This window comes from Camelus bactrianus, chromosome 16 (genome assembly GCF_048773025.1).
Source record: "Camelus bactrianus isolate YW-2024 breed Bactrian camel chromosome 16, ASM4877302v1, whole genome shotgun sequence".
In the NCBI taxonomy this organism is placed as follows: Eukaryota; Metazoa; Chordata; class Mammalia; order Artiodactyla; family Camelidae; genus Camelus; species Camelus bactrianus.
Window position 1 is genome coordinate 33,253,444 of NC_133554.1, and position 21,016 is coordinate 33,274,459.

At 48.0% G+C, this 21,016-nt stretch overlaps 1 protein-coding gene across 5 annotated transcripts in view; it reads right to left on the reverse strand.

The window, feature by feature from the left end:
- Positions 1-20,151, reverse strand: part of TTLL6 (tubulin tyrosine ligase like 6) — a 34,273-nt gene extending 14,122 nt beyond the window's left edge. For 2 of the 5 annotated variants that reach the window (XM_074342993.1, XM_074342992.1), the window contains exons 1-10: positions 18,206-18,613; positions 17,961-18,091; positions 16,003-16,159; positions 14,910-15,053; positions 14,224-14,309; positions 9,039-9,264; positions 7,594-7,769; positions 6,100-6,288; positions 5,176-5,353; positions 3,918-4,184 (exon numbers count right to left, since the gene is read on the reverse strand). In XM_074342993.1, coding sequence (XP_074199094.1) covers positions 3,918-4,184; positions 5,176-5,353; positions 6,100-6,288; positions 7,594-7,769; positions 9,039-9,264; positions 14,224-14,309; positions 14,910-15,053; positions 16,003-16,159; positions 17,961-18,091; positions 18,206-18,331 — 1,680 coding nt within the window. In that variant the 5' untranslated portion in view covers positions 18,332-18,613. Of the gene's footprint in view, positions 1-3,917; positions 4,185-5,175; positions 5,354-6,099; positions 6,289-7,593; positions 7,770-9,038; positions 9,265-14,223; positions 14,310-14,909; positions 15,054-16,002; positions 16,160-17,960; positions 18,092-18,205; positions 18,617-19,271 lie in introns of those variants that run through there. The other 3 variants (XM_074342990.1, XM_074342989.1, XM_074342991.1) reach the window with 3 other exon arrangements.
- Positions 20,152-21,016: the final 865 nt, after the last annotated feature.

Below are 21,016 nucleotides of genomic sequence, written 5' to 3' on the forward strand. Positions count from 1 at the left end.
AGACGTGCATATGGGGAGAAAAAACGCTGGTGCCCATCACTTAGTGTACTCAAAAATCAACTTGATATGGATCATGGACCACTACATAAAGCTAAAGCTATGAAGTTTTTAGGAAAACCCTAGGAGAATATCTTTGCCTAACATTCATGAGGTACTGGGGATTGAACTCAGTACCTCCATTAAAAAATTTTTTTTAATAATAAACTTTAACAAAATTCTTAGTACATAGAAAGCAATGACTATAAAAGAAAAATTGATAAACTTCATCAAAATTGACAATTTTTCACTAATCAAAGGGCATTATTAAGAAAAATAGGCAAGTTTCCAGACCATACAAAGAATTCCTACAACGTAATGGTAAAGACACAAATAATCCTGTTTTTTAAAGGGAGGGAGGCAAAAACTTGAACAGACTCTCCACAAGGAAACATATATGAATGACCAATAAGCAACTGACAAAGTACTTGACATGCTTAATCATCAGGGAAATGCAAATTAAAACCACAAACATAGCCATTACATAAAATCACAACATAGCCATTAAAGTGGCTAAAATTTAAAAGACAGATAACACCAAATGTTGACAAACATGAGGCAATTGGAACTCTCATTCATTGTTGACTGAAATGTACAAATGATACATTCACTTTAAATAAAGACTTTGGAGTTGCTTATAAAGTTATACATAGATCTACCCTTTGACCTGCAGTCCTTCTCCTAGGTAACTATCCAAGAGAAATGAGAACTATATCCATGAAACATCTTGTACACAATGTTCACAGGAACATTAATCACAATAGAAATAAAAGAATAAAAACTGGGGACAACCCCAAAGTCCATCAACAGGAGAATGAAAAACAAACTGCACTCTATTTGTACAATGGAGCACAATTCAGCAATAAATAAGAACAAACTACTGATATACCCAACAACATGAATAATTTCATAGATATAATACTGAATTAAAGAAGTCAGACACAAAAGAATATATACTATATTATTGCATTTACAGGAAATTCTAGACTAGGCAAAACTAAGGTGAAAAAAGTCAAAGTCAGGATAGTGGATGCCTCAGGGAGGGATGCAGGGAGCAGGAGGGCAATTGCCTGGGAAAGGGCAGGAGGGAATTTCAGGGAAATATCAGAAAGTTTTATATCATGATAGGGATATGAGTTACACAGGTGTATTTATTTGTCAGAATGGTACAGTTAAGATTTGAGCATTTTAATGCATGTAAACTTAATCTTTCAAAAAGAAAATAAAAGGCAGGGCTCAGTAAAGAAAAAACAACAAATGGGAATAACCTAATCATATGTAAATAAATTTTAAATGCATGCATTTAAAAAATCCCTTCTTTTCAAGGAAATATACTAACAAAAGGTGCTGGATGAGAGAATGGGAGGTGACCATAGAGATAAAGTGACAAGGAAATAGAACAGGCAAAGCCTTGAATGAATCAAGTATGATACAATAACCTGAACCAATGATTCTGATGAAATCAAACCTATGCACATGAAATCCAAAAAAGGAAAAAAAATTAACAGTTGCTGCCTTATTTTTTTAAAAAAAATCTCTTTACAGTTGAGTTGTAGTGCTTTAAGTCTTAAGTTAAAGCACTGCTTTAATTCTTAGATTAATGAGAAAAGACCATGGGCAGTCTTGATAAGTAGCAGTAATATCAAAATAATAGCTAATGCTTATTGTCTCCTGTGTGTTGAGCACCCCTCTAAGTAAGCATTTTCATGGATCCTTTCATTCAATCCTCACAGTAATCCAACATTGTGAAAATTGTTTTCTCAGATGGGGAAACTGAGGCTTAGGGCAATCAGAGTGACTAGATGGAAGTCATACATATAATAAAAGGAGATCCCAGGATCTAAACAGAGGCAGACAGATTCTGCAAAGCATACTCTCTACTCTTTTTTAAATTATTATTATTATGTAAAAAAAAATCACATAACATAAAATTTACCATCTTGACCATTTTTAAGTGCACGGTAAAATAGTGTTAACCATCTGCACACTGTTGTGCAGCAGATCTCTAGAATCTTTTTAACTTGCAAAATTGAAATTCTGCACCCATTAAACATCCCTTTTTTTGCCTCCTCACAGCCCCTGGCAACTGCCATCCTGCTTTTTGTTCCTGAGACTTTGACTACTCTAGATACCTCATGCAGGTGAAATCACGCACTATTTGCCTTTTCTGACTGGCTAATTTCACTTTGGAGAAATGTCCATTTAAGCCTTTGCCCATTTTTCAATCGCCTTATTTGGTTTTGTTGTTATCATGAGTCGTAAGAGTTCTTTACCTGTTCTGGATATTAACCCCTTATCAGATATATGGTTTGCAAATATTTTCTCTCATTCCACAGGTTGCCTTTTCATTTTGTCGATTGTTTAAGTTGGATGTAGTCCCACTTGTCCATTTTTGCATTTGTTGCCTGTGCTTTCGGTGTCCTATCCAAAAAAATCCATTGCCAAATCCAAATGTGACGAAGCAAACACGCTTAAAGGTGTTTATCAAACTACAGGTTGCAAACCTACTAGTAGGTCAAGAAATTAATTCAGTGGTTTGTAACTGGTATTTTTAAAAGAATAGAATGAGTCACTATATGTAGCGTGCCTAAGCATTGTTTTAGAAACTTTTTTCCAGTTGTGTGTGTATGTGATGGACAGTGAAATAAAGTGGATTTCTACTATGGTCTGAGGTTAGAAATTTGGAAAACATTGCACTACTTTATTCTGTACTTGGAATAAGCAAAGGCCCGACAATGCAGAAGATTTCCCAGTAATTACAATAGAATCATCACATAGTTCATACTTAGGAGGGCCTAAGTATGATGAATACAAAAAAAATCTGTGCTGTCAGTACCACGTTCACGTGGCAACTTCATTTCTACAAAAACAGAAAATCAACTGTCAAATTAAAATTTTTGTGCAAATTTTATTGGTGCTATTTATTTGTTTTTGTTTTATAGTTCCATAAGAGCTATAGGTATAAAGATTTCATATCTGGTTTTATGCTTGTAAATATTTATAAAAATAATGTAAGTCTACAATTGGAATTTGAAAGAGTTTCCTTTCCTTCAAAAGGTGTCCGTTAAACAACAAGGTCCTACTATATAGCACAGGGAACTATATTCAATACCTTGTAATGGCCTATAATGAGAAAGAATATGAAAAGGAATATATATATATGTATAAATGAATCACTATGCTGTGCACCAGAAATTAAAACAACATTGTAAATTGACTATACTTCAATAAAAAAAATAGATTTTTTAAAAAGGTGTCCGTATGTCAATGGAATTTGAGAAACACAGATTAGGTGATGTACTGGGTTCAGCAATGCCCCCCCACCCACAATTCATGTACACCCACAACCTCAGAACGTGACCTTATTTGGAAATAGGATCTTTGTAGATCTCCAGACAAAATATGCTCACATCGGTTTAGGGGGAGCGCTAAATCCAATGACTGGTGTCCTTATAAAGCCGTGTGAAGACACGCAGAGGAGAAGCACAAGGAAGAAGTCCATGTGCTGACAGAGGCAGAGATTGGAGTCACGCTGCCACAAGCCAAGGGATGCCAAGGACTGCCAGCACCCACTGGAGTCTAGCAAGAAGCAAAGAAAGATCCTTCCTAGAGAGACTTTTTATGGAGCATAGCCCTGCCCACCTCTAGCCTCCAGAACTGTGAAAGAATAAATTTGTATTTCAAGCCACCAAGTTTATGGTAATTTAAAGGTATGCCATTCCACAACTTGGGCTCCACAAGTGGCAAAATTGAGGCCCAGAGAGGTTAAGTGCTTACTCAAAGGCCCACAGCAGGTCAGGGGCAGAGAAGGGACCAGAAAGAAGACTCCTACTGCTGCCTCCCAAGCTCGGTCCTCGGGGGAGGCAGGCTGCTCCACTCACCACAGGGCTGGCGATTGTGTCCACCGCAGAGGCTGACTTGGCTTCCTTGATTCCGGAGGTGGCTTTATTGAGCTCCGGCCTGGAGCAGTCAAGAAGGCTTGAATTCCTCAAGGCAGGTACTGAGCTGTAAGGCCTAGCAGGAGCAGGGCCAGCCTCCTTCTTGGGGGCCTCTTGGTCAAGGCTGCTGTCTGGCTCACTTTTCTTTGCATCTCTAACACTCGAGAGCAAATCAGGTGCGCAGAACACCAATGTCAATGGCTGGACGTACTAGGAAGGAGGGAACCAAACACACAGCCCATGGGAACCCAGCGCTGTCCACTTCCAGATTCATCTGCACCCAAGGGAAGGTGCAAAGGAGACGAGGAGAGGGAAGCGTTCAGAATCAAAGTCTCTCCAATGGGGGGCTCTTAACCTGGGGGTTCAAGGACCTCTAGAGGGCTCCTGGATGGCTTCATGGGACCTTCAAACCATTTAAAATGGCAGTTTTTAAATTGTATCTTTGTATACTTTATGGCAAGAGATTCTATAGCTTTTATCAGATTCTCAAAGGGTTTGTGACCCTAAGAAAGTTATTTTAAAAAGAAAAAGGAAAGAGAAAAGAAAAGAAAAGAAACTGGCCCAATCCTGTCCCTTCAAGTAAGACTTTGAGAAAAAGGAGACAGACTGAAAAGTCAACCGAATCCTTCCACGGAGCCAGAAGAGAGAGGTAGGCAGAGAAGGGGGACTCCAAAGATTCAGATCATAGGACAGCTGGACACTGGCCCCCCATCTGGGGGCTGGTCCCCACTTTGAGCAGAGAGCAGGCCGGAAGGACCCAGCTGTGTTCCATCACCCGTGTCATGTTCTGAGGTCCCGCCTCCCAAAAGCTTTTCCCTATGGCTTCCTCTCTCAGCTGTGCCCCTGGCCTGCTGGAGGGGAGCATCCAACCCAAACTGGAGTTGGGGACCATGAGTACGGCTGGTCCAGAGCCTACTCCCTACATGGGGATCGTGCTCAGCCTCCCAGCTGCTTTTACTCCTACTGGAGGAAGAAGGATGGACCAGTGAGAGTCTTCTTGGCCTGGATGGAGGGGTTGTCTGAAGGATGCCATGCTCCTTGTAACTTCCGGGCTCCCCTCCCGTGTCCCAGCCCTCCATGTGGCCCCATTCCTTCAGTGTGTCTGGGCTCTGAGGAGTGGTCTCCTCAGCACCCCACTCTGGACTGGCCCCAGCTGGGGAAGGGTGCTGGGCATGCGTGCTCCCCTCCCATCCACGTTTACCTGTTTGAAGGTGTGAGTGGTGGCGGTCTTGCATTTCTCCCGTTGTTTCTGTCCCCAGCTCCGCATGCTCTTGCCTCTCCCTTGCTCGCCTGCTGATTCCCCCTGCATCTCTACCTTCTTCTCTTTCGTTTGGAAGGATTTCTTCTCCTGTTTCAGCCTCAGCTCCTGGATCAGCTGCCTGCCCATTGAGGAACATGAGTGTCATGCAGGTTAGGGACGGGCTGTGAATGCGGACACTCTCCTTGAGGGCTGGACAAGACTGGGCAAAGGAGGGGAGTGCTCCATCTCCCCTGCCCCAGTGTGTCCAGTGTGCACAAGTGATTGAGGGTCCCAGAGCAGGAGGCGGAGGAGAGAGTCTTCCCTCCACCACACTGTTCCCAGTCGGGGACAAGCACCAAGGAGAGATGTGTGGTGGGGGCCTCCACCCCGCTCTGCCACACCCCATCTCTCTCCTCACTTCCCAGGAGGCCAGATCCCACAGCTGGCAGGTGCTGGGAACAGGGTCTGAGGAGGATGCTCAAGTCAGGGGCTCCTGTGAACCCCTTCATATGCTGGGCCTCTCTGGTCAATGATGGGATGGAAATAACTCAGTCACATGAGCTGGGAGTCTGGGTTCCAGTCCCTCTTCTGTCATTATCTGCTACATGACCCCTTTTCTGCTCTGACCTCCCCTCCCATAAAATGATGTGGCAGGTGGGGACTGGACTGGATGGGATGAGTCCCTTCCATGCCTTAGATTTGACACCTACATGAATCCAGGAGGCAGCTCTGAGGGGCTGGACATTCTGGAGTGGGGTGGGGGTGCCTGTTTCAGGGGTGAGTTTCTAGAAACATCCACATATCTACTTAACAATTCCCCAGCAGGTCCAGCACAATTCCCCCTTCCCCCGGAGCCCTGGCCCCTCACTCCAGGAGCCTTCCTACCGCGCGTACACCTCCCGAGCCCTGGAGGTGACAGTGTTCTGGAAGAGGGAATTGTTGTCCTGGAAAAACTTCTCGTACTTCTGTGAGTTCACACTGGGATAAATCAGGCGGAACCCTCCACAGTTTTCCATCTCATACTTCTCAGTTTTCTCTAGACGCACGGCCTGAAAACCCTTGACTTCCTCCATCCTGTTGGGAAGCAGAACACAGGGCTGCAGTTAGGTTTTCTTGGGACCAAACTTGGAAAGGACGTGGCTGGGCGGGATGTTGTCTTGAGCCAGACAGAGGCCTTGAACACAACAGAGGTCAGTCAGCATTTCCCAAGTAAATGCATGAACGTTTCCCTGAAAGGAGATTCTAGCCCTCCTGGGACAGCCAGTGTCATAATGCATAAAGAGCTGGTTAGAACCGTCTTCCTGACAGCTCACCAAATTACCTCTCGTTACAAGTAAACTCCATCTCCTGCTTGGCTTGGTCCTGACAAGGCAGACTTTCGCCACCTTTCCAATCACAGCCCCTGTTACCCTTCTCTGGAGAGCAGCAGCTAGTGTTTAGCTAAATTTGAGGGCTTCTTGGATGAGCTTAATGAGCTTTTATGAGCTGTGATGATCTCATTCTTCCTCACAGCCCCCAGGGGAGGTCAGGGAGGGAGAAACCTTAAGCCCCCTTTACAGCAAGGAAATCAAGAGCCACTGAGCCGTCCAGGGCCAAGTCACGATGAGGAGACTGATTCAGAGGAGGGTCCTGGCCACTCCTGAGCTGTCTCCTTCTCAGGAGTTTAATGGACAGTGTCCTGGAACCCCAGGCGGCCCATCCACCGGGCTCTGGGTCCAGACTCGCCGCTTACCCGCAAGGTGACCAGTACAAGGTAGTTCCCCTTTTGGAGTCTTGGTCTCCTTAGCTCCAAAAACAGGACCATACAACACCTCATGCTACCTACCACCTCCACACCCTGTACAGGGAAGACGGTGCCCATGAGAGTGCGCTGAGAAACAGTGCCATCCAAACAGAGATGCCACTGCCCCAGTTCCAGAAGCTCAGTCCCAAAGGATCAGGCTGGCTCCCAAAGGATCACTGCAGCCCCTGCAGGAGGGCAGGGGCCGCAGTGGGATCTGAAATGCAACAAAGGGATCTCCTGGACCAGGCTCCAAGTCTTCAGAGGCAATTGCCCTGCGGAGGAAGACCCCTGTTAAAAGGCAAATGCTACCCAGCTGGGAGCAGGGCTCCCACCAACACAGTGACATGGGGAAAATGGGCAAATCTTCCTTTTCGTAAAGGTAAAGGAATGGTTTTACTTTTTGTGTTGGTAATCCCTGAATCTTCATGTGATATTAATCAGCTCACATCTATCACATATACTTATGTCAATAAATAAATCTATTGCTAGGAACCAAGGAATTTTCACAGTAAAACTTGTCCAACTGCCATGTCCTGCAAATATAAATTCATTTCCAAATCGGATTATCCTCTGTTAGGACTGACCCACTACTGTACCTGGTCTCCCGCGAACGACACTGCTGCAGGAACCGCCCCCGTTGCCTCTCCTCCTCCAAGACTTTCTTTTTGTCACAGCTTCTCAGGTTGATCAGGACCAACGTGTCATACAGCAGACTGTCCTTTACCTCTTTATCCAACCAGGAGTCAGTGGAGAAGCTCGGAGAGTGGTTGACCTGTGACGGCAAGACGGCAGCTGGGGCTGGCTGGCCAGGGTGGAAGCAGGGAGTGAGGCAAAATGCCCCCTCCGGGAAGCCACCCACGCCCACCTTGGGGCCCTGGCTACCACGATGAGCAAAGGAAGAGACGGTCGGAACCAGAGCCACGGTGAAGAAAGGAGAAAGCGGAAGCCCCTCCAATTTAACTAGCTTTTATTTCAGTCTTATCTTCCTGAGAAGCACAGGGTGGGGGGTTTGCCCTTGGTTTCCCCTCCATCTGGTGTCCGTGTGCCCCCTCACATGCACTGGGCATCCCAGAGAGCAGATGGAAGGAGACAGTCCAAAGGGCCCGGCTGGGAGGGAGGGAGGGGAAAGGAGCGATGCATTCAGGATCCTGAAGTGGGAGGAGGGGAGACAGGCCGGAGGAGGGAGGGGACGCATTCCTGCTCACGGAAGAGTCTGTATTGCTCACAGTCTCTATGTGACATATGAAGATTTCTAGAAGTTTCGGAAGGCTTGCTCCCAGTGGCTTATTCTGCTCTTTGGGTAAGAGCTCCAAACGGCCATACACTCCTGCCCACCCACACTGGGGAACAAGGGCTGGGAATGGAGGAAAGGTAGGGCCCCAGGACTCCGGTCTATAATTCCGGGTCCTCCGCTCTGTGGGCTGACTCTGTGTCACTGGCAGCTGTCACAAGCTCCTCAGATGTGCACCTCAGCCCCATCCCCATCCCCGCTCCTGTGTGTGTACTGAATGGTCCAATCAGGAAGAGAGGTGGCCACCCAGAAGTTTCTCTTCCTCTTCTTCTCACCACCCCATGGGTCTGGGGGAGGCAGGAAATTCACGGAGTGGCTTCCCACCCGTCCCCGTGCCCACAGACACTGGGCTGCTCTCTGTTGCTGCTCGGAACTGAGTGGTCCAGGCCCCTGAAAGCCAGACCTGCAGCTCCCACCTGATCACGAATATCCTCCACCCAGTTTTGGTGAAGAACAACTCCTGTTATAAAAGATAGAGCTGTCTTCAGAATTACTCTGTGCCTGAGAGCAGAGCTTCCGAGTCTGGGTGGACCTCCAGAAGGCGCCAGGAATTCTCGAATTCCCGGCCGTCTACCTCCCTCTGGTGGCCACTTTTCAGCGAAGGGAGAAGCCCCAGGCAGCAACACCACGGCAGGCAATGGCTGTTGAAGTGGATTACCAACGTAGCTGAGCCAGGGCGGAGGGACGGCCCCGACCAGCCGAGACCGCAGTGACAGGGGCCAGTTTCACCCCTCGCCCCAATCTCCCTACCTCCAGCAGCCAGGGCTTGAGTTTGTGATCCAACAAAATGTCGAAGCCCAGGATTTCAAAGCAGGCACTGTTGAGCGTGTGGCTGGGGAAGCAGGTGTGGTAGTTATGCTTGATGATGGGGTGGGCTGAGATGATGGTCTTGACGATGACGTCCTCGATATCCCTCCATATCTGCTCCACATTGTAGCCATGGCTCTGCATGTATGCGTTGAAGGTGGAGAGCTTCCTGGAAGGGAACCATGAGCCATGAGGCGGGGCAGCCAACCTCTGGTCATCTAAGGCGATGGCATGCAGGAAACCAGAAACTTCTGGAGGAGATAAGGCTCTGAAGCCAGTGGGGAGGAACACCCAGGAGCCAGGGTGATCCCAGGGCTGTGTCAGCTCAGGAAGGTCCTGCAGGAGCCACAGGGCTACATGCCTCAAGCCTCCACAGGCCTGGAGTGGGCACAGTTATCATGACATGGGAATACACTTTCACTGTGACCCAGAAAACACCCATGGGCTGGGGCAAGGATTGGGTCTCCTGGATGGATGAATTCAAAAGCTGAAAAACAGAGGGAAGGTGTAGCTCAAGTGGTAGAGCGCACGCTTAGCATGCAGGAGGTCCTGGGTTCAATCCCCACTACCTCCTCTAAAAATAAATAAACAAACCAAATTACCTCTCCCCCCAAATAATTAATTAAATAATTAAAAAACAATATCCTACATCATGATCTTGCTTTGGTGGCAATGGTTTCTCGGCCTTTGGTGTTCATCAGAAGCACATAAGGAGCCTTTAAGAACATGGATATCTGGTTTCCACCTCAGCCATCTGAGGGGATCCTGGGGACGCTAAAGACACAGTGATTTTGTTTTAGGGCTGCCTGTAGGGAAAAGGCAACCTCAGGGCATTTCCAGAGAGAGTTACCACATGTCCCAGGCAAACCAGACAGTCTGAGTTTAGAACTGGAAGTCTCATATCCCAGGAAACCCCTCAGTCGCGGGCAAACCAAGATGGCTGGTCACCCTGTCACAGCGATCGGAGGATATCTACCCCACGTGGGGAGGTTCGTGAGGAAACATCTGAAGGAATGCACACCAGTCAGCTCTGGGCTGGGCAGTACAGAGACAGGGCAAATCTGACAGGTCCAAGAGGCAATGGCAGGGACAGACAGCCACCCGCTCCCATGCACACACGCATGCACCGAGAGCCCAAGTGGAAATATTGGAGGAGGAAATATGGGCAATGCAGGGGAATGAACAGCAAAGAGAAGAATGAGAAGACCAGAATCATGGCTCACCCAGGCGGTTCAGAGCTCCCGGGATCCCAGTCAATGGAGCCAATGCACATTTGCTAAGGGCCTGCTGTGCATGTAAAATTCATGCACTGGCGGATCCCAAGAAACCAGTACCTCTGTCCTACAGACCATTTGAGGAGTCAGCACACATATGAAACAACCAAAGATGCATTCACAGAAAGACACATAAACAGACAGGCCACTCAATCACGAGCCAAACCTTTTCTACCTACCACTGTCAGGGAAAGGAGTGTTGCACATAATGAATTTTCCAGATGGCTTGAAGCCAATCCATTTAAATGCAAAAAAAATAATGTGTTTAATTTGCCAAACTGGGAAATAAATTTTCCCAAAATAGATTATACATGCCTCTACCTTCTTAAAACAGACATTATGAATCATCACATAACCACTTCTTGATGACTCAAGCACATCACAATGAATACACATTATTGTATAATTTCATAATGCCCAGTGGTGAGCCACTTCAATTTCACACACCAGCTATGTGCCAGGTACCCTGAAAAACGATGAGAACCCAGTCTCTGCTCCAGAGGCTTGCCAGGTTTCTAGTTTTTCTGTCTTCTTCTCTGCTCCTACTTAAGTTTGCAGCCTGGTGGGGATTTACTGGGAGTGCAGTTGGCCTCAAGGTGGGGAGGGGGGATGTGGGGGTAGGTGAGCAGTCAGTGTGAGAAGCAGATTGTCTCAAAAGATGGGGAAGAGGAAGACGAGGAAAAGTGAAAACAAAAGGGAGGGAGAGAAGGACTCTGCCCAGTGACATGGGAAGCACCCAGAAGTCCAGGGCACCAACTTAAGTACAATTAGGACTACAAGGCAAACAGGTGCATCAAACAAAGAGCGCTTATGGGCTACGGCTCATGGTGACCATAAGGGTGGTGGGACTCCAGAGATGAAAAGGTTGCTGCAGGTGGTTAGACTCAGATTCCACAGGCTTGTCCTGAGAGGTGGAAGCCAATCCTCTCATCTGATAGGTGAGGAAACAGGACCACAGAGAAGATGGATCTCACCCACACTGCAGTGGTTATGTAGCTGGACCAGAACCTAGGTCAGAGAAGGCAACACAGAAGCTTAGTGGGACAGAAGGGCCTTCAAGGATGTTCCCCCATGTTTTTGGTTGGAGTTGAGCAAACGCAGAGAGGCAGGAATGAGCCAGGCCTGGGTGTCAAATGTGAACAAAAGAGGGTCCTGGTAGAACACCATGGAGTGAGTGGCACAGGCAGCGTTGCCTAGTGGTTAAGGACACGGACTCGGGAGTTAATTTCACCTCTACCGCTTCCTAGATGTGCGACCTCGGGCAAGTTACTTACCCTTTTCCACCTGTTTCCTAATATGCAAAATCAAGATGATAATAATCATGCCTACTTTATAGCATCATTGTAAGGATTAAATGGATTAAGGTATTTAAATTTCTTAGAGCAGTGCCTGGCAGATAGCAAGCGCTCAACAAATAAAATGCTGACTATTGGTGTAGTAACAATAATAGTGGGAAATGGGGTCTGGTCAAAGCATAGTATATTGAGCAGAGGAATTTGAACTTGATGCTCTGGGAGCCACACTGGTTAGCTGAGAGTGGAAGTACTGAGTATACGGAATCCACAATAATAAAAGCACCCACTTGGATGGGGATGATTGTTTTTCAAGCCCATTCATACATATCATCTCAATAGGTCCTGATGGCATATCTGGGAGGCTAGCCAGCCAGTATTCATTTTCCTGTGTCATTTTCGAGGTGAGAACATGGAGGTACAGAGAGGTCAGGCAGAGATGCCTGGAGCAAGGGAGAAAAGCAAGGAGGCTGATGCCGCTGTCCAGTCTGAGGCTGAAGCAGGGTCTGGGGCTGGAGGAAAGGAAGGGATGAAGGGACATTTGAAGGAGGAGACTTCAGGATTTAGTGACTTGCTGGAAAAGGAACCATCCAACATGACACCAAGCTCTCTCCTCCTGCAGGTTAGAAGGCGGAGAGGGGGACATTTGGGGTGGAAGTGAGGAGAGAGAACACATGACAGTGGGAAAGGCTGAGCTGGAAGCAACCGGGAGACGCCCAGGTGGAGCTGAGGAGAGACGGGCCTGGAGCTCAGGCAGGCAGCACAGAGCAGGGATGGCGAGGCCAGGCCTGGCTGAGAGGCTAGGAGAAGAAAGAGGAAGGAGGGAGGGGGAATGAGGGCAGCAGAACAATACTCCCCAGGCTCAGCTCAGTCCTGGCATCACGGAATAATGCCCCCATCACGGCCTGAGGGCCCAAAGCCTGTTGGTGGGATGTCCGTTCTCATAAGAGGAGGGAAACGCAGGCCCTTAAATTACATGCCCTTAGACCAAGGAAAAATCACAGTAACTGTGACCACTGTCCACGCTGCAACCACAGATCACTGGAGTCTCAGTGACACTGTGAGGTGGTCAGGGCAGGGCACCTCATTGCGCTTATCTTACAGACCAAGAACTGGAGGCTGAGAGAGGTGAAGGGAATTGCTCAAGCTTACTGGGCTGGGGAGAGTCAGAGCTGGGACCGGAAGCCGGGCCTCATGAGCACTGAGCAGGGATGCTCCACGTGCAGCAGTGCAGGAGGCTTCGCCAGCGCCCGCAGCACAGGTGGGAGGAGAGGGGGTGGGTGAGCTGCGGTTGAGACGGGTGGCCGGCGCCCTCCAAAAAGGCACGATCACCACCTCCCAGCCCAACACGTCCACTCCCAGGAGGCTTAACCTAGTGATTTTCCATTTGCTTCTTGGAACTCTGCCACCGAGGGAGTCGTGAAATTTCATGTGCTTCTCTGATGCTCTGAAGCCAAACAGATTGCCTGTTTATCCATCCTTTGAAGTCTGATGCGGGAGAGAGAGCATGCGCCTTGGGCTCTGACAGACCTACCTTCTCAGCCAGCTCTAACATTCACAGTATGTGACCTTGGCAACTTATCTAACCTCTCAGAGGCCCGGTCTCCTCGTCTGGAAAATGGAGATGGCATCTAACTCATAGTTGCCTACCGATGTCTCTGCCACAGTGTTGTGAAAATTCAATAAAAACAAAAAATGCACACAAAGCGCCAGCATGGGCCCCAACACACAGGCCTCCATAAATCCCTCCTTGCCCTCCTGCTTTGGCCTGGTCACTTGCACATTCTTCAGTCCCCCTTTTCCTTAAGACTCAAATGAGACAGGATTAGCTGATAAAGGGAATGTAAGATCCACTTGGGAAGAGACTCATGCATTCCTCTCATTTTTTCCCCCTTCTTCTAGGGAAACGTCCAGCCAGCCACCCACATGTCATGTCACACCAGGGCACTGTGACACATTATTTGAGAATCTCTGCTGGAGCAACACCCCAGGGAACCACAGGCCAAGGATCTACTGACTGGTGGGTCCTCCTCCGGTGGCAGATCAGCAATCAATGATTATCTGCTGGTCTGGAAATGTCAGAAGGGCCGACTGTAATAAGAGTATATATTGGTGGGGGGGAAGAGTATAACTGAGTGGTAGAGTGTGTGCTTAGCATGCACGAGGGCCTGGGTTCAATCTCTAGTACCTCCATGAAAGATAAATGAATTTTTAAAAACCTAATCACCCCCTCAATAAAAATAAAATAAAATAAAATAAAATAAAATAAAATATTTTAAAAAGAGTATGTTTTGGTGTGTGTGTGTGTCCGTCCTGCTGGGGAAACAATTCGTGTTTATCTCTCCTCCTCCCAACCTCCTAGGGTTTATGATGTGGGCCTTCTTTTAATGATTAACGGCCAGAGAGCAGAGAATAAGGAGTCTGTTCTGGATTTAAAGGCAAAGAAAATTTTTCTGAGACCATGTGACCCAAGATGGAAACACTGGTGGGTCTGAGGAGAATCTCAGAGAGCAGCTCTGAGACTGGCAGGGAAAGAAAAGAGAAGTGAAGCCACTTCCTTACCTCTTGCTGCCAGAGTGAGCATCTTGAAGGAAATTGGAACTGTGCTTATTAATGGAATAATTAGTCAGGTGCATGCAGATATCGTCCTGGGGAAAGAGACACAAGTCGGCAGGGTCAGGGGGAAGGGCAGGCCTCCCTCTTCCCCTCTGGGCCCCTCCCCAGCCCCCAAGGGTTGAAGAGACGGAAAAGAAAGGTGAAGTCTTGGGGCTTACTTAGACTGGCAAAAGAAGGAATAATTAGAAGAAGAAAGAAGGGGAATCCTACCACCTGGAGAATAAGAAACTCCACCTCCTCCTGAGAATTCAGGAGCCCTAAAGGGGGGTGGGGGAGGTGGAGGGAGAGCTGGGGGCTCGCCCACCGCCTTCCTTCCTTAAGCATCACAGTATCGTGGCTTTGCAGTTAGAGAGACCTGACCACCAGTCCCATGCTCCCCTCTTCCTAGTTCTGTGGCCATGGACAAGTCCCTTGTAATCGTCTGGATTTTAATTTCCTTCTCTGTAAAATGGAGATGATAATCCCTATTCCTGAGGACTCTTGGAAGGGCTAAATGAAAGAACAACCTGGCACGTACTGAGCATTCAGCAAATGACAGGCACCGCCACCATGCCTTGAGAATGTAGATTTATCTAGGATATTTTTTTTATCAGCGAGGGGAGGCGGGGGAGGTGGTGTGTCCCTCAGCTCACCAGGTTGTCTGTGCAGGGATGGGAGTAAAAGGTGGTGGCGAAGCGGGCCAGGCCTTCATTGTACGCAAAAATCCTGAGAGGGTCACAGGATGTCATGAGCACATAAATCCGTAGGTCAAACTTGAACCCATCAATGATAAAGGGCTGGGAAGAGAGAAAAGTCACACAGTGTCAGAGGAGACACGCAGACTTGCAGATCATCAGCGCCCCGTCTTGTTTTGGTGGAGTCAGCTCCAACAGTGCCTGCGTTACAGAGTGTGGGTTGGGCCAGGGTCGGGGAGGGAGACAAGGGGATTTGGGCTCCATGACCCACTATGTGACCTTGCGAAAGTCACTAAACCACACTGGGACTCAGTTTCCTGATCTGTCAAATGGCATGAGTAACCACCTCCAAGAGCTCTCCTAGCAACGAAACAGAATCACATGAAAAAGTCCAGTGATGAGGGGAGGGTATAGCTCAAGTGGTAGAGCGCATACTTAGCATGCACAAGGTCCTGGGCTCAATCCCCAGCCCCTCCTCTAAAAATAAATAGACCTAATTCCTCCCCCCACAAAAAATAAATTAAATTTAAAAAAAAATGTCCTGTGATGAAGGTCATGCTGTCACCACCCATGGCTGTGCTACTGTCACGCTTCTGCCAGAGTTCTCCCTGCAGCTGCAACCCTGACCCCAGTGCCGGCCAGGCCTCCCTCCCATGCACCTTCTGGAGGGTTCCCTCCCTGCAGTGGGCTATACCCCTGGCCATTGAGGAAAGCTGTTTGCCATTGTCTCTCAAGGGCCATCCCCTCTCCCAAGCAAGGTAGGGCGTCCACAGACCAAAGGTGCTCTCCCAGCTGACATCTGTTAGAGGCAAGGAGCCAGCCTGGCAGGGCCAGGCCCCCTGACAAGGCTGCAAGGGCAGGGGTGCCCCAGCCCAGGTACTCATCACAGCCTTGGTCAGAGGGCCAGGTCTGACAAAGTCCAAGGCAGGAGACAGGACTCGGCTGCGGCCTCACCCAGCCCTCCCTTCTCTCATTTCACAATCGGTCCAGGGGAGCTACAGCCTGAGGTTGGGCTGTGGATGATAAATAAATAATCACCATGAGGCAGTACCTTTGAAATATAGAGTTGACAGATCATATCCTCCCCTGGTTTGATTTCTTTCACTGTCCGGGTGATGAATATGCCTCTCCCCTGGCAGCCCGAATCCGGCTTGCAGATGTATGTCTTATTTTTTCTTGACCTGCTGTAGTTCTGCAAATCTCCCCAGCTACCAGAGCAGGGAGGGAATGAGACACACCTTTAGCTGGGGATCAGTGAACATGAAAGCTAGCTCTTTATTTTAAAAATGTGACATAAGCCACGGAGTTGATAGACAGACACCCAGAAATAGGCGAGACAGTCGAGCACACGCGGTGGAGAAAGGATGGGCAGTGGAGGGAATTCAAGCCTGGATTTAAACCCGGGCAACAGCACTCCCCAGCTGTGTAGCCCTTTGCAAGGACCTGAAGTCCCTAAGCCTCAATTCCATCATCTACACAATGAAGATAATGACACCTATCTCATATATGACATGGTGCAGCCCAGGTGCTGGTACATGTCACACACCCCATCAAGGGAGCCGTGATCCGAGCGGTTTGACCTTCTGAGTTTGCGGATAGGGATGTGGGGTTCTGAATCTGACTCAAGCCCCGGCAAATGATGGGCTTGAATCAATCAGCCTGTTCCCCGGCTCTGGGTCTCAGCCTTTCCTCTATAACACCTCCACTCCAGCTACAGTGTGAGATGGCAAATACAACCTTTGAACACACTTGGCAAAAAAATCTACTCAGAAGGAAGAAAGAAACCAAAGTAATGGATTACAAATCTCAGTCTGGTTCTACTTCTTGTTTTGCATTTTAACTCAAAGAAGCCTTGTGACCACAGGAGAAGTCGCTTAACTGCAATGCTCCTTGGTGACCATGAAATCTGGAGGTGCCTGTTGACCTGATGGCAAACACACTTCCTTTTAAGATACTACTAAGTCCTGAGAGTTGTTCCAGACAAGCTAGAAAGGCTGGGAATCCCAGAGCTCTTGGTTTGGGAAGGCACTGGGTGGGGAGGGGAGAGTGAGATTCCCGGGGGGCCCTTGCCACGTGAGTACAATTCTTTTTCTTTTTTTAAATGTTTTAATTTTCCTTTATTTAAACTTAAAACATTTAGTAGTATATCAGCCATTTTTTCAGGGCCATGGTAGATGCTCAATTAAAAATTTTTTTCTGTATTTATTTTGTAATTTTTTAAAGAATATTTTTATTGAAGTATAGTCAATTTACAATGTTGTGTCAATTTCTGGTGTACAGCATATAATGCTTCAGTCATATAGGAACATATATTCATTTTCATATTCTTTTTCACCATAAGTTACTACGAGATATTGAATATAGTTCCCTGTGCTACACAGTATGAACTTGCTGTTATGAGTACAATTCTGAAGCATGGCAATGCTTCTCTCCTGCTCCCTTCGTCTCAAACACCAGACTGTAACCAGGCCCCGCTCACACCTTCTCACATTTCTCTTGTTTCTTGGTGGTGTGGTTCAGAGTATTTTATGTACCAGGAATGGCCGTCCAGTTTCCAGATGGACAGAGTGAGACCAGAGCTGGGGAAAGGCCGGCTGCCACCCACAGCACTGGCTATGGGGCAGAGGTCAGGTGTCCCTCCCTGTTCTTAACCTGGACACTAACCATGACTTCACTCCCTCTGAAGTGCTCGCGGGCCTTACAAATTCAGAAACTGCACAGTGAAAAGGTTGGAGCAAGTTCAAAGTCAACAGCTTTCAAGGTCAGAACCAAGTCTCACCCCAACTGCAGGCACAGGCTCCAAGGTACCCAGCCCCTAAATGTCATCTAATTTTATAGGCAGAACTTTGTGTTTTCTCAACCTTGGACACTCCCTTTATCCTTCTCTTCCTGAAGAGAGAGAGATGGGAGATCCTATGGGAAGGGAAAGCAGTAACAGGGAATCAGGGGCAGGAGGGAAATGTAAACCGGGGGTGGGGAGTGGAGAAGGGAGCGCAGGTGGGCACTCACTCAGCAGGAAGACACCAGGTCCTGGGGAAAAAGTGGAAATCTTTAGGGAACATCTTTAACATGCGGCCCATATTCCTGGCCAGCAAGTCCTTGCGACAGATTTCACTCATCCCTGGAAAGTGATTGATTTTCTGCAAAGGAAGCAGGAAATCGTGAGCGAGGGGGCACACAGGAGTACCCCTGAGATCCCCCTGGGGGACAGTCATGAGTGAGACCCCATTGAGGACCAGCTCTGACCCAGATACCTGGTAACTTTTCATTTCCATCACCCGTTCCAGCGACACCGAATAGTCAGTCCAGTAGAGAGTCCAGTCATCACTCTCCCCTCCCTCTCGAAGGCCATACTGTTGGGCGGCCCTTCGCACTGCCATGGAGTTGGAGAAAGAAAGACCTGTTAGCCAGGAAGTGGGGGAGGAGCGTGAGGTGGGGAAGTGACATTTGCAGGTGCTCCTAGACTGTATAATGAAGCCAAACTGGGCTCCTGGGGACTGGAAGCCATCTTGCCCTGTCTGGACACACCATCACCAGGAAGGGGACACAGAGTGGAAAGCTGCTGGAGAACACAACCTGCTGCCAGTGATCTCCACTGAAGGTTTCCTGGGGTGAATGTTTTACCCGCCTTTGCCAGGAAGTAGGCCTCTGGCTTCCCTCCAAACACTCACACTGAAGGTTCAGGGAATATAAAGCTAATCCTTAACATCAGCCAGAGCCAAGATTAATTAGGTAAATTGACACCAAAAAAATTACACAATGTATTTCAAAACCACAGACTTGCTACCACATCCTTGTTCCCCTGCCCCTGTTAGTATTAATAACTGGGAACTGACTCCTACACAAACTCAAATGCCTTCAAGGGCCTGGAAGAAAAGTGCCTGCCGTAACCAGAAGAGTCAGAACCATCCAAATTCGAACCAAAGCATCCAAATTCGAAATGCAAATAACAGCGCTCTGCTCTGCAGTCAGAGTAGTTCTGCAGGTCATTGTCAGCCCACAGACTGCCAGTCTGTAACTTGTGCTCTAAAAAAGAACCATTGACTGCAGCCACAGGTGCCTTCTCTGCAATCAGATCCCCAAGCAACCATAGACAAGAACTATAGATAGCAGAAGTACACACCGCCATGGTCAAAACCCATTTTTTTTCTTGGAATGAGATTCCCAACTTCCTCAAATAGTTAACTGAGCTGCGAGTAGCAAAGAACAGGATTTGGAGACAACCCTTTCCATCTTCAAGAATGCGTTAGTCATCCTTCCCAACCCTTTCGGGGAATCCGGTGGGTCCCCCTGGTGGATCCTGTGGATGCAGATGCTCACCGCTCTCATATCGGCAGCTGGTTAGATTGATCACCAATCATCTGGAAAAAAGGAAAGGGAAAGCACCAAGACAGAGGCAGACACACTTGCCAGGACAAGGGACTGTATGCAGAAACATCCTGTCCCGCGGGGCGCTGCATGAAACCTAAGCGGCCACACTAAGCCCGGTGTGATCATCCCCGTTACTGAGGACACACGTCCCAAGGGTTGCAGAGCGGCAGAAAACGTGGGTTCAGAGTACTACTACTCTGCCCGTGAGCTAGAAATTCTGTAATGTGATTGCAGCTGATTTTGCTTGGAGCTTCACGTTAACACTATCACCTCCTCAAAACATTTATTCCAGTGACCCATCAGGAACCAGAAGTGAAAATCTTTTTGGTCAAAATACTTAATTGTCACCCACCTCTTGCCCCACCCAGTAAGGGAAGCTGTGAGTTAGAAAGCAGATGAATTTTCAGACATCAGTCAGTCTGAGGAGCAATTCATTTTCCCCCAGAATGGAACAGGTATGGCAAAATGTTAAATGGGAACTGGAATACCAAAGCTGCAGTCAGAGCCTAAGAAGTCAGTGTGGTTCTGTTACATTTTAAAAGTGACTTAAATTCCCAGGACGATAAGGACTTTCTTAAAACAAGGAAATCATCTCTCCCCACACAATTTCTTAAAAGGTACTCTGGAGGGGAGGGCACAACTCAGTGGTTGAGTACGTGCTTTGCAGGCATAAGGTCCTGGGTTCAATCCCCAGCACTTCCATTAACTAAATAAAAGAAAGCGGAAAAAAGGCAATCTGAACACAAATAGAATGATTAGGACAAGGCGTGGTTTTAGATTACACACACCATTATTTGAATCTATAAACAGATTATCAAAAGTGGGTTCTTTTGACATGAACCGAAAGCGATTCCGCACCCAGTTTCTCCTTGACCCACTCCTTAGCAGATGAGACCCCTCCCTTCCAGGCCCCTCCTGCTCTTACCAACACGGATATCTATTCCCCTTCTTCCAATCCTAACCTCTTTTTTTTCCTCTTCTTGCCTTGCTGCTGGGCATTCTGAAGCCCCTTTTGCGCCCCAGAGTTCTCGCTCACAAAAGCCAGGGTGATGATGTCTTTCGAATCTTCTGTGGAACTATCCTCCCTCTCTTCTGAGTCTGTCCCTTCCTCTCCTTCCAAAGGCAGGCACTGGAGCATCTCCCCTGCCTGGGAGGAGGCTCTGGGGAAATATTGGCCCCCCCCTGGAGAAAGGGCAGACAGAGCGGCAGTTACTTGGATCCACCTGCAGGGGGACCCCCTCCCTTGCTCATGTGGGTGGTGGACCAGCACTCAGAGACCAGACAACAGGTTGCAGTATATAAAATGCCACCCCACCTCCACAGTTGGTGCAAGCTCTAGCAGGGAACTAACTCCACCTTTTGCCATGACTATGACCTTGGGGACTCACTCAGCCAACTCTGGCCTTGGTTTTTCCCTCCTGGGGTTTTCAGGAGCAAGCTGAGATACTATCTACGCGTGGCACCACCTGGTAAACAATCGTATTATTAAAGTGAGTGAGTGTCTGGAGACAGCCTCAGGACCAAGCCCTAAGCCTCCCCAGCTGAGGGAGTTAGTCCCGGTGGATGCAGATGAGGTGCTTTAGGAGGTCTGTTAACTATTTGGGCACTGTACCAAACCTCTCGCACGCAATCTCCTGGCACAGCTGGCACTCAGGAGTGCAGGACTGACTCTTAGCTAATGGAACAAGATTCGA